The sequence below is a fragment of the Propithecus coquereli genome, unplaced genomic scaffold (genome assembly GCF_000956105.1).
Source record: "Propithecus coquereli isolate 6110/MARCELLA unplaced genomic scaffold, Pcoq_1.0 Scaffold57, whole genome shotgun sequence".
Classification (NCBI taxonomy): Eukaryota; Metazoa; Chordata; class Mammalia; order Primates; family Indriidae; genus Propithecus; species Propithecus coquereli.
Window position 1 is genome coordinate 9078883 of NW_012151618.1, and position 13643 is coordinate 9092525.

The following is a 13643-nucleotide window of genomic DNA, read 5'->3' on the forward strand; positions in this document are numbered from 1 at the left end:
GTGGGAGTGGGAGTGAGGAAGAGTAGCAGTGCACCATCCATCTTCTGGGATCCAGGAGAGCTCTCTTGACAAAAATTCCCTCCTCACTCCCAAGTTTTTGAAATCCCTTAAAGCATGTAAACATCTTTTTTCTTCCTGTCTCTGGTGACTTATATGAGATTCATAGCTTCTTTTGGACCATGGCTTTGAACACCACTGGGCCCCATCTTCAGTTTCTTGTTCCAAAGGGGACGCCAAGGTGCTGAGCTGCGTCTCAGCACAGCAGCAGCTAGCCTTCCTAGCACCATGAGCATGGCTCGGTGTTTTCACAGACCTGTTAGGAGAAGCCAAGGCCCCTGTACTTGTGCCTTCGATCCAAATGCACATTGGACATCAAGGTCTACTTTTCAGGGACTAGACTGCTTGAACTTGCCTCATGAAGAAAAGTTTAGGCCGGGCGCGGTGGGTCACGCCTGTAATCCTAGCACTCTGGGAGGCCGAGGCGGGAGGATTGTTTGAGCTCAGGAGTTCGAAACCAGCCTGAGCAAGAGCGAGACCCGGTCTCTACTAAAAATAGAAACAAATTAATCGGACAACTAAAAATATATAGAAAAAATTAGCCGGGCATGATGGCGCATGCCTGTAGTCCCAGCTACTCGGGAGGCTGAGGCAGGAGGATCGCTTGAGCTCAGGAGTTTGAGGTTGCTGTAAGCTAGGCTGACACCACAGCACTCTAGCCCGGGCAAAAGAGTGAGACTCTGTCTCAAAAAAAAAAAAAAAGTTTAGTAGTAACAATAGCAACTAAGACATTCCTGAGGACAGGTCTTAACGACTAATCTATGATGATTACTTTTGCTTTCTTTCCTGGAGTTTATTAATAATATGGCATTCGTTCTCCTTTCTGATTTTCCTGTGAGACCATTAAAAACAGAGTTCTAAGAAGACCCTCTTATACTCCCATATAAGTTCCCTTCTTGAAACTGAGCAAGCTGATCCAAGATAGAGAAGTGAGTGTAACTCATCATTTTTAGCAAAAGGAGCTTAGGCATGGGTTTGAACAAAGGTCTAGAGGTGACAGATTTCATTTTTTTGAACTCCATTATTTTCATTAACTCTCAATTTCCTTAGAAAGTGGTGAATATTTATAATTATGTAGAACTTAACTATCTAAAAGATTCCATATGCATAATCTCATTCTTGCTCTTTTCTGAGGTAGTTGAAAATAAAAGCAGTATTAGAGACTGTTTGCTACATGCAGCAACTTCGGGGATCGATTCAAATATATATTGAATGCCTATGAGCATGAGGGATGCTTAGGCACTCTAGTATGTGTATGGAGGCAAATGCCAGCTCAGTTGCCTTTATTCTGACTTCTGAATATTTTATAATTTGAATGTCCTTGAGATTACTTTAAAAGTAATTTACAAGTTTTTGCATATTAAAACAGTGTGATACTTGGCTGATGTTAAATTTATGGTTCGCCCCTAAGTAATCTACTCAAACGAAGGGGGTGGGGCAAGGACAGTGCAGGTAAGTGAGAATTTTAAAGTCTTTGGCATCATTTCTACAATTCCATTTTAATGATTTCCAAAGCACAGATGAGAGAGTAGGGTGTGCATTCAGGATTTCTCTCCTTCTGCACTCAGGGAAGATATCACTAATTAGCCATGGCATCCTTCTCCTTTGAGACGGGAAGCAGCCTCAGAATCCTCAGTTCTGCATTCCCAACAGCAACTCCCAATCAATGGGCGCTATCTCACAAGTTAATACTCCTTTCTTTGCCGTCTCTGATCAAAAGGGTAGCTTAATCCTTGCAGACATTTTTTTCCCTGCAAAATGGAAGTGAATGATTTTTTTTTTAAAACTACTATACTATAGACCAGTGCTTCTCAAATTTTAGTATGCATATCTATCACCTGGAATCTTATAAAAATGCAGATTCTGATTTAGCAGGTCTGGGGTGGTGCTTGGGATTCTGCATTTCTAACAAGGTCACAGGTGATGCCAGTGCTACTGGTCTGTGGACCACACTTTGACTCTTTGACTATCAAGGTTCTACTAGACCCTTCACTAGAGATAAGATGTAAGCTAGAAAGCTATGTATAATGCAACTCAATAGCAAAAAAAGAAAAGAAAAACAAGGCAAGTGTTCCATTAGAAGCTGAAGTTTTATTATAGGATAACAGTACATAAAGCACATCTAAAATTGATGTGTTCAATGCACTTTTAATAAAGGTAATGTAATATTAAAGGTACAGTTTCTAAGTACAATATAACAACATTCATATTAGAATGAAAATCGCAGTATTTAAAAGACAACATTAAATCTCTCTTTTTTTTACAGCTTGTATTTACAAAATGAATCAAAATATTTTTTTTAAATTCAGGACTCAATAAAATAAACAGCTGGAAATAAGCAGACTACTGTAAGAGTGAATTGAAAAGAAAACCCAATGTAAGTGAAAAGTTGGATGATCCTCTAATAAAGATCATTAGCAAAGTTTTAGTTAAATACTATTTTTAGGGTTCCCATAAATGGCTTGCATTTTTAGTGTGGCAGAAAAGGAGTTTTTTACATACTGTACACAAAACAGACAGCATATATTTATAGGTACAGTATTACTGTTTCCAAACTTGCATGTATATTTACAGAAGGCTGAGTTTGTTACTCACAGAGGTTTGTGAAATTTGTGTGCTTAATCCTCGAGACCTACACACAATTAGAATCAGCATTTCATGTGGTCTTTTAAAATGTGGCTTTAATACTTGGTTGTAGAAGAAAATGTTAACCATAAGGCTTGGCTTATTTTATAAATTTACCAAAACAACCCAGGAAAAAATTTTAATTGGGGCACACTTGTTATCCTTTAACAATTATCGAATGCTGACATGTGCTGGCCATTGTGCAGACGCAAAGAGATACATACAATCTCTACCCTCAGGAAGCTTAGGATGCTAAATGGTGCTTTAGAAAAAAAAAAAGGTTTCAATCTCTTTCTAAGCAAGGCAGTTAAGGAATGACGTGATTTGTATTAAAAGAGATTTCTCCCTAAACTGTAGCCAATCCACTTTAAAAGGTTAACTATTAGCATTAGCGCTCATTAACCACACAATTGCATTTATAATCAAGGTAACAGCAACTCTTCCATAAAAATGGAAAATGTCTAGAATTGTGGGTAAATATGCAGTGCATGGAAGCCAATAATCATGGCTTGAGAATTTATCACCTTCAATTACAAAAAGTGCAGTAAACAGAAACATTTGCTCTATATTTATAAATTGCTCAAAAATCTTTGCTAAAGATCTTACAAATTCAGTAATATTACAGAACAATTCTAATCAATATTTAATAAGGTTAACTACATCCTTAGTTAGATATTTGATATACTTTGATTTTTAACAAAGCCAATAGATATTGGGAGACTGGGTGAAAGGGTTTAATTAAAGTTCATTATTAAATGACTTTTAAAACGAAGGTCCTTCACTCAGTTCATGGAACTGGTTAAGGTCATATTAAATCAGAACATCCCTTGTCAAATTTGCTATATGGCCCACGTTCCACCAGTGATGTCTTCATACTTCTCATGACTCAGGTAGGAGGGGAAAGGTTTATTTTGCCATCAAGCCACCAAGGATGTTTTATATAAATGCCTACTGTCTATAATAGGAGCTAAGTATATAACTCTGTCAGGTGCCAATAATATAATTCCTTAATAAGAAAAAAAGTATTACTTCATTAAATGAGAATGTTTCTTTAGGATCTTGAAGGCCTGGCAAATTATTTTTCAGCTCAGGAGATATGGTATAAAGCCAAGTAGCAAACATAAAGTAAATGCTAATAAGTTTTCATATAACCATATTTATAAACAAATTCACCCTATAGATGTCAAATATCCATACTAAGGAAGTAATTTTATCCTAATTAAATACACTCTAGAATAATTTATATAATGATATTATGTATTTAAAGAGAAAAGCATGTCCCAAATCCAGCACTCTGATACAGCTGCCAGTTGGGCATAGGTAGATATATATATATGTATATATATACAAATATATAGTTATACTCAGTGAAATTAACAAGACCCAAAGGTGGTATTGTCTAGGAATAAAAGGGATATTTTTTTTGTTCACAAAAGTAACTTATCTAGCACCACACATCAGAAAAACACAAAAATAGCACACTCTAGTTCTAAACAGCTATGTCTAAAATAGATTATATAGTAAAACCGGTATTATACAGCATATTGTGGATTTGATAAACAGATAAATATTTGCACTGAGTAGGCTGTTTATAATATAACATTTTCTTATCTATACAGAATGAAAGCCAAAAAGTTAACTGTATAGAGATGTGCAGAACAACATTAAATATTATGACTCAAAAGCAGGGACGAAGGTAAATTTGAAAGAAGAGTAAGAGAGAAAATGTTTACAGGCCATTACAAGTTCTTAAGTTAATAGTAAATAAGGAATCAATTGCTCAAGTTGAAGAAAGCAGTAAACAAGAGATTGCATTTACATGCAGATGTCTAAAATTTGTATTTTTTTAAGTCTATGCACAAAAGTCATTTGTTTTATTGCTTGACATTCAGTTATGGCTAGATTATTTAACCTATTTTTTTTTTTGTACTTTGGAAACAAGAATATTGTTAAAGGTGCCATAAAAATGGACAACATTGAAAACGGTTTGCAAATAAACCACCTAACACTGCAGTTCTTTATACATATTAAAAGCCTTGTCTGGGGTTTGTCATATGTTAAATATATTTAAACTGGGAAAATATGTTGTAGCTTGAAGCCTCCCATTGGCCCAAACATCCAATACAAAAACACATCTCCACAAAAGGAGCAGGCAGACAATACAGGTACATTTAAAGAAGCAGCCAGCTAATGTCCTAATGTTTAAAAATTTACCACTGTTTGATATGAGATTTCAGACTGTTGTGGATAAGAAGAGAATTTTGGATTCAGGAAGATGCATACAGTACATATGGATTTTTTTCGTGAAATCATATTCACTATATTGCTCAAGAATTGTCTGCATTTACATATGCAATCTTTTCAATGATAATTAAGTTCCTAGAAATAGTATCCACATTAAAATAATAATGGTGACAAAAGAATCACACATGAACACTGGAGAGAATTTAGTTGCTCTTAGAGAACAACAGAATGGCATGTGCAGCATGTCACAGCTAACAGCAAGCTATCTTTCATTATTCTCAGAAGGAAAAAAGAAAAGTGTGATACTGCTAATGTGGCAAAGTACAGTAAATGTAAACAGCAAACAGGAATTCTCTAGGTAACTGACATATTCATATTCACTTTCTCAACACAAGGCTCCATGTTATGTTGCATCACTGAAAAAAGGTTGTTTCTATTTGGATTGAATATTCTGTCATTCATTTGTAAATAAATGACTGAATGTATTTATTGCTCTAAGTTCTGAGGGTTTGGTTGAACATGGAGATCCCCCCATCTACGACGGCTCCTTGGTATGAAGTCAAGCTTCTGGATTATTTTAAAAATGATTCTGAGAGCCTGACAAGACTGATCTCATTTATGCAAACACATAAGCAAACAGACCCAGAAGTAAAACCAACGGTACTATGGCGACATTGCTAGTCAGCCTTCCCTTCTCTTAAAAATAAACAGCAAAAAAAAAAATAAACAGCAGTAAACAGTTCTCTGTAATCAAATCTGGTGGAACCATTTTATAAGACTAGTGTTTAGGGACAGAATGAAGACCTGTATCACAGACTATTAGCAAAAGATCAAGATTTTCTGTTGCAATATTGCATTTCTGGGCACATAATTTGATCCATAGTATAAAGTTGTTTTCATGGGGTTAACTTTATCAGTAAGAAGAGGCAATCACATGTAATAATAATATGTAAAAATGTCAATAACCTGTGTCAATAAGAGAGAGAGAAAGAGAGAGAGAGGAGATTCTACCATTTTCCATATTCTTTATTATCAAAAACAACATGGTAAAGGCATCTTTTTCATCTGATAGACATGCAAAGTTTGCTCAAATTATGGTCCTCTATCATAGTAAGGAAATATGTAAATCTTCTTCTGAATGTGTATTCCAAGGGTGGAAGAATCAGAGCCAACAATTACACTGAGCTTTTCTGACTTTATGGAATATAATATATGGGAATATGAGAACAAAACTGTATTTCAAAAATATAACATGTAACTGTAAAAGCTGGCTCAAGTTGCTGTCATACAGGCAGGTTTCGTTTTGTCTTTAAACATTAGCTCTTGTATTAATTCATCAGATATAAATTACAAACGTAGAAGTAAGAATTGTTTTACATAAAGGAATTTTCAGTTTGTGTCTAGAGGAGAACACATGAAAATAATAGTTAATAGCTGGCATTTTAAAAACATATTTCATCTTTTACCCATCTCACTATACTGATTGGCAGGTCTCTTCTCTCATCACTTGTTTTTAACATTTTTATCAATAATATGTAGAATTTGGAATAGTTTTTAACATGTAATGCTATACACATTTATCATGAAAATTTTAATTATTATAGATGTGGTAAACGGACTATGCAAGGACTGTACTTTGCATGATGCTCTTTGCTGGTACATTACCTATTAGTTTATCTTTTGAACACACTGGCGTAACTTTGCTTTGGAAGTTATTCGATGCTTTTAAGCACACAAAACTGAAGAGCACATAAGTTGTGAACTCAACAAAATGAGACGATAGTGAAGAGTTTACACACACACGGTTCTATACAGTTCGCTTGTGCCTTGGAGGGATAGTATTATTATCATTATTATTAATAATAAAAAACACAATTTGTCCCAGTAGTACTGGCCACCCTGTTTTAAGAGTTTTAGAAGATCCCTGAGCACATTGTTTCTGACTCTTAACCCCAACTCCAAAATGATAGGGCTCCTATTGTTGATATCAAGATGGATTGTCATTCACAGTAAGTCAATCATAAGGTGCTTATTTACCCTTTTTTTTTCACCAATCAGCACAAAGAACTGTCAGAAAATAACCTTTTTATTATTATCTTAAAATAATAGTACTGGAAGGACACATGATTTAAACAATCAATGTTTGAAACAGTGGCTTTAGGATTATTATCTGGCTGCCCCTCACGATTACAAGTGATTCGATCGACATTCCTTAGCCAAAAACAAAAGGCAAAACAGAAACAAAAACAAAAACAAAAAACCCAAAAAACTGTACAAATATGTATTTTTCCCTGAGGGATCAAGGTACACCTGCAAGTGCTCTATGTACATATTGCACTAGAGAGGAATGAGGAACATGTGCAAAAAAGCAACAATGAGAGAAGCTTACACACTACTCAAACCTTTTCATTAAAGATTCTACTAGGTTGTTTTGCATTTTGGAATGTCGGAACGCAACAGCTAGCTATTCCTTAGTCTAAAACTAAAAACACGCATTTCTACTATGGCACATTCAATGAAATAAAAAGTTTTCCAAAGACAGATAGACAAATTCCATCAATAAAATAATACAAAGTTTGTTTGTTTGTATTTTTTTTTTTAGAAAATTACATTACTTTCTTTCTTTGTTTCACATTACAAAATCTTTTTTTTTTCTTTACACAAATCACATTTTATTGCAGGAATATTTCAAGTGCCATCAAATATTTATAGAAGGGTTAAAAAAATAGAAGTCTCTCTAAAGTGGTCCAGACAAGGCTTTGTATAGAATAAATCTTTTTTTTTTTCCATCTTCTAGTTTTGATTTAAGTATTTTGAATACATTTTCTTTTCCATTGACACTTAGTAGCCTAGAAGCGGTCCGACACACACACATCATACACCTCATACACATCATACATGCACGGACACACACATACACACGCTCCTTCTTCACCTCTCAGCCCACCTCCATACGCTCACAAATATCTGGGTATCCACACTATAAAGAACAACCAAACTTAGAAGCAGTGTCTTAAGTCATATTTTTCTTAAGTTATAAAGGGTGAATTAGGATGCTGAAGACTTTAAAAAAAATCCATAGTTTTAACACAAATTAAGATGCTGAACACTTAAAAAAAAATCCATAGCTTTATAACACAATTTGCAAACTGTCCAAAAAGCACTTTCATCTGCACTTTTGTTTGCATTGTGACCAAGGCCAGTTTTTTCACAATTTAATACAACCATCTGAATACCATTGTAACAGAAGGTCTTCAGGCTTTGTACAAAAGCCTTATTTAACTTATGGAAAAAAAAAATTGTATAAGGGCATTGTAGCAGCCGGGTTGACAATGATGTGGTTCCAATCCTTTAAAGATGACTGGACATTTAAGTTTAGGAAATTTTAATTATGAGAACTATTAAGAATAGTTGTTCTGATATCATCAAATATTTTGTGTCATCATACAGGTGTTTTTATAATAAAGGAAGAAAATGAAAAGGCAAAGTTTTTCACATCCTTTTCTGGACTCCATATCTTTTTCAACTGAATTTATTGTTTAACTTCAGACCCCAACTTAGATCCAAATAGTCAGTTGTTCCCTCATTTCACTGAGCATGTCTCTGTCTCTACTATTCTCTTCCTACACTGTTGATGGACTTTGCTCTTAAAGTCCACCTCTGCTTTGCTTTCAGAAACACCTGGAGCAGCATGATGTTAGTCTATCTTGTTTTACCATAAAAGCAATGTCACCATGGCATGACTATTACTCATGTTTTTTGCATTAGGTACATGCAAAATCCTTTCCGGGAAAAGGAATTTCTTTTAAGTTCAACATTACGTTCTCTCTCACCCTTAGAGAAGTTCAATTAGCTCTTAACTATTTCACAAATGGACACTGGAATTAGGTTTAGTTGCTCTTTAATGCGCTAGCACCTGAGGCTGGTCATATTCAGAAAGCTTTGGTTAAAAAGAAGTTAATATACTTGGATAAAACCATCCCCGAATTTAGTGAATCTAAATGACAAAACAAAACAAAACGAAGAAAAACCCAAAAAACAACACCACACCATTTTCCCCCAAAGGAGAAACAAAAGAAAAAAAAATGGACAAATAAATAACTGAACTAAGCTTGGTACTCTTTCCAGAGTATAAATACTATTGATCTTTAAAGGAACTATGCTTACTTAAATTAAAAATTTGATTTAACCCTTCTTGACCAAATATAAATACTATATGCTAACAGTTAGCCTCTCTATATAAACACTCACATAAAATTTTATATGCCTGTAGGAAATTTAAAGGAATATTACTCTCGTCTTCCCTTACTATATTTTTGAAAAGAAAATTTTTTTGGATGTTATTTAGGCTTCATACACATGTCCGTGAGAATAATTCCTTCTCCTTTTCCACCACGTCCCTCAGGAAACAAGCCAAAAAGTCAGTGGAGTTAAAAACAGGGTGAAGTGCTCTGAGAAGCCCATGCTGGTCACCCAGCACGACATCAGGAGCCGAAATTCCTGCGGAAGATTCTGCAGGGACCCTGGTGGCAGAGGACACTCTCTGATGAGAAGGGCTGCTTGGAAACTCCTACTTTACACCCAGGGAAGATGTTCCCTTTTCGGTACAAACAGGGTCTTTGATGTCAGACCAGTAGTTTGAATTCCACCCCTCGTGTGACTAAATAAAAAACCATCTTCTAAATGCCTACATTCCTAAAAGGTCACTTGTTTTTAAAATATGCACATTTGTATACCAGACTGTTCCTTTCCCCTCCCCCCACTGGGGATTATTAAAAAAAAAAATAACAACATGAAATTAAATAAAAACAACTCAATATTTCTCACCTGAACACAAAAGCCAAACAATCTTCTAAATATTTAATAAAATAAATTACAGTCCACAGTCTTCTAGTGACGATAAATACAAGAGTAAATGTTTGCAGCTAGCATCAACTTTACTTTAAAGGCTTAAAGTATTTAATATTTAAATAAGAGAAACTGGTTCAACATCGTATGCCTCCCTCACCTTCCTATCCATTGTCTATCAAATATAGAGGGCAATATTCTAGAATTATAACATCTATAGACAATGAATCTAGAATTAGTTCATTCTGAGATAAACTTTTCGGGTTCCTAGATTATACCAAGAACATAAACATTCACAAATAAATGCTTCGTGTCCTCATATGGAGAGTGTGCATTTGCTTCAGATATAATCTTTGGGTCCTTCTTCTAATAAAAGCTAGATTCCAATATATATTCTGGTTACGGATTTGTTCTCAAAGCATAAAAATTCCAAGTTGAGACTGAGTCCATATAACTACTGAATTGTGTAAAATGAGCCTCCCATTCCCGCCTCTATGAAGTGACATTTTAAAAAGCTTTTTTTTTTGTAAAAATGTGCATGATGGTATAAGACCACAGCACCAATCAATCATTCAACTTTGTATGAAGCATAAACACATCTATCCTTAAACTTGTCAAAAAGCAAAGTCTAATTTAGGGAGAGTTCCGTTTCTAATTCCAAGTTCACGTGTAAAAACAAAAATCCAACATGGTGATTTCTAGATATGACCAGCCAGTCTTTTAAAAGTAATTTTGTAAACAGCAGCATAAATACCTCCCGACGTACCTTCCAAGCCTTCTCAGTTAAACTTGTGTTTCTGGTGCACATGCGACACGACAGTGAACACGCTAGCATTTAATTTAAAGAAAAAGGTGCAAAATGAAAGTGCCTTATCAATTCAACAGGAAAAGCTACACCAGTAACTACATTTTATATTAATTAAAACAATATATAAACAATATCTCTTTTAGCTATATATAGTCTTCATGCCCATTTACCCTGTAATATATTATAATGCTATTGTTGCTACTGCTATGGACCCTTTTCGTGCCATCCTGCTGACTGGCAATAATCGGTGAAAAAATAAAAACTTCCTTCATGAGACAAAGAGCAAGTTGTGCAAAGTAATGCCGCCACCTCCGCTATGCACACCAGTCACCGATTATTGCTGGACTCTCTGTTGTTACTGACAGATTGGTGACTCTGGAGAAAGTCTGTGGGCAGTGAGCTATAAGAAAAGGAAATCCTCTGACTTTAGTACCCTCCTTCTGTTGTAAACAGAGGCCAAAAGATCGAGAAGTTGAGACAGAAAAAGGGTCCATATCTGTAGGCATAATGGAAATCATATGCATGAGAAAAACAAGTTCAACTTTTATTTGTTTTCATTGTTTCCCCTCCTTTGCCTGACCCCGATCACCAAAAGATGTGCAGTGTGTGGCGCTCCAGGTCTGTGCAGGGCCATATAAAGTGTCTCGATTAATTTTTTTGTTTGTTTTTCAGGTTTGTACTTCAGACATTCTAGAAGTGCTTAGGTGATACATTTACCCATCAATTTGCATTGCTGGCTCGAATTCTGAAGTGAACAACTCCTTGTATAATGGAGGAAAATGAAGTCGCACAATGTCTGGATATATTGCTTTAAATGCCATTAGCTTTTCTGTATGTCGTCCACATAAGGCTCTTAATGTAGAGACCTTGCATATCAACTGTAAGTGGAAGAAAGGACATGTCAGGAGAAAACAGGCATGAGAATCGAAGATCAGGGAATCGGGATGGTCTTTACAACACTGTTTGTAATGGTGAAACACACTTGAAGCAACATAAGCATCCAGTTAATAGAGGATTGGTAAAAGTAAAAGATGATATAGTCATAGCCGAGAATGCCAGGTACACGTTAAATATGATTTTGAAGATGAACAGTTTAATATTTAAAAATACGTTCCTAAGCAAAAGTTGGCACAGCTCGTCAGTGGCAGAGCCAGGACGAGAACCTACGGCTCTGGATTCCTCCTCCTATTTCAAGATGCTTTCTGCTCTATGCCCTGGAACCCTGGCCTCTGCCACCGTCTGGTGATGGGGAAGTAGGCCAGGGGGCCGTCGTGGAGAGTGAGGGCACCACAACTGCGTAGAACACATTTTATGCAGAACTAGCACTAGTCAACTCCAATGCAACAAGCTTTTTCTCAATAAAGTTTTGCCTATAACAAAGTGATTGTGGGTCTGAGAGTCGGAAGGTCTGAATGGAAGTCCCAGCATTGAGCATTTACCCGCTGAGGGTAATAATACAATTTGCAAACATGCTTTTAGACTCTAATGCACTATGCAAAGGCAAAATGCTTATTATTTCAACCCAGAATAATCCTAGGAAACTTTTTCACCAGATCTTGTCTACGTGTTAGGCGCTCTCTATGATAAAAGAACCTAATGTCACCCTTGCGTTTGGGCAAGAAGAGGGAGAAGCGAACAAAGCTCCTGAAAGTTCTTCCCCCTTCCAATTCCCAGTCCTGCCCCATTTGCTCATTTAACAGGTACAAAATAAAAAAATAAAACAGCAATTAACCTCCAACTTTCACTTTCTGATCTAACCTAGTTATAAGGAGAAAAGAAAACAAACAAACAGGAAAACAAAAACAAAACCTCTCAAATCATCTCACACAATAAAACACATAAAATAATTTAGGACTGGTTTTTCTCAGACCAAATACATACTACTAGCACTGGCACTAAGGACACTAACATTTTAAATTGATATCCTAATTATATTATTATTGTGAAAGATAATAATTAGCAAAAATGAATCCTTGTTCCTTGAACATATGGTAGTAACGGGAGACAGATGAAGAAAATAGAACAGTCATTTACTTTTGATGACTAATGATTAATGGAAATAGAACTATTATTAGACTGTATGGCTATCCTGATTAACTCTTTTAGTCCTTTATGACCTCCTTCTTCTACATTGAAAGATTCTTTTTCTAATTTATATCAATGCAGAACATTAACTCTGCTTTATGCCCAACTTTGATGGAACAGGAGGAGGAGTTCCAGAATGTATTAATGCTTAAAAACTTTTTTTCCTACAAATTGCAGGACACTTTTTGATCAGTGATAATAAATAGAATTTAACCTGAATAGTGAGTTTTGGCCCAACAGAATTTTTTGAAATGGAGATTTCTTCCTTTTTAGTAGCCCGTTGCTCACTGATACTTTGGGGACTTGGTCATATGACTTACAAGGGCAGTTGGCAGCATGGTCTGCGCCAAGGGGAAATTCAGGCCATGCCAACCGGAAGCCTTTGGCTCTCACCTTTGTTAGTATTCCGTCTTCTCGGTGATTCTTCTGTAGGACGTGTTGAAGAGCTAGCTGAATTTTCTGTTGCAGTTTTTCAATTTTTACCTTTTCCTGCAGCCATGAGCGATCTATACATGAAAAATTATATTCCTTAGTATTCCTCCCCCGTGGTGTCAGAACACCCCATTTCTCTGATCCTTAGGTACAGACTGTCATACCACAATGCATATTTAGAGATTCATAGGCCAGTTTCACTCCTCTTTCAAAGTGTGCTCTTAAGGGAGTGGAAAAGTGATCTATAACAGTTATGAAACAGGGTGTTAAACCTTTCCATTTTTACTGATAATTAAAGGAAGAGAGGCACCTCCCCTTCCAAAGGATAGATATTTAAATATAAGGCCTTACTTGTAGGAGTGCAAATAAAGCCCCCAAGCCTTTCTAGTAATTATACTTCTGAATGAAATATTCATTATCAATCCTGCTAGCCTTTTTGGAAAATATGAAGATTGCCTTATAATCCAGGGCAACTAAAATTGTCAGTAGAATTTTAAATGACCTAAAGTTTAATTTAGGATAAAGTCTTTATGTGTAGGAATTC

The 13643-nt window shown here is 35.7% G+C and overlaps 1 protein-coding gene across 1 annotated transcript in view; it reads right to left on the reverse strand.

Moving 5' to 3' along the window:
- Nucleotides 1–2128: 2128 nt before the first annotated feature.
- RORA (RAR-related orphan receptor A) overlaps nucleotides 2129–13643 on the reverse strand; it is a 97522-nt gene continuing 86007 nt past the window's right edge. Inside the window, exons 9-10 of the mRNA XM_012658083.1 lie at nucleotides 13061–13173; nucleotides 2129–11460 (exon numbers count right to left, since the gene is read on the reverse strand). Coding sequence (XP_012513537.1) covers nucleotides 11296–11460; nucleotides 13061–13173 — 278 coding nt within the window. The 3' untranslated portion in view covers nucleotides 2129–11295. The remainder of the gene's footprint in view (nucleotides 11461–13060; nucleotides 13174–13643) is intronic.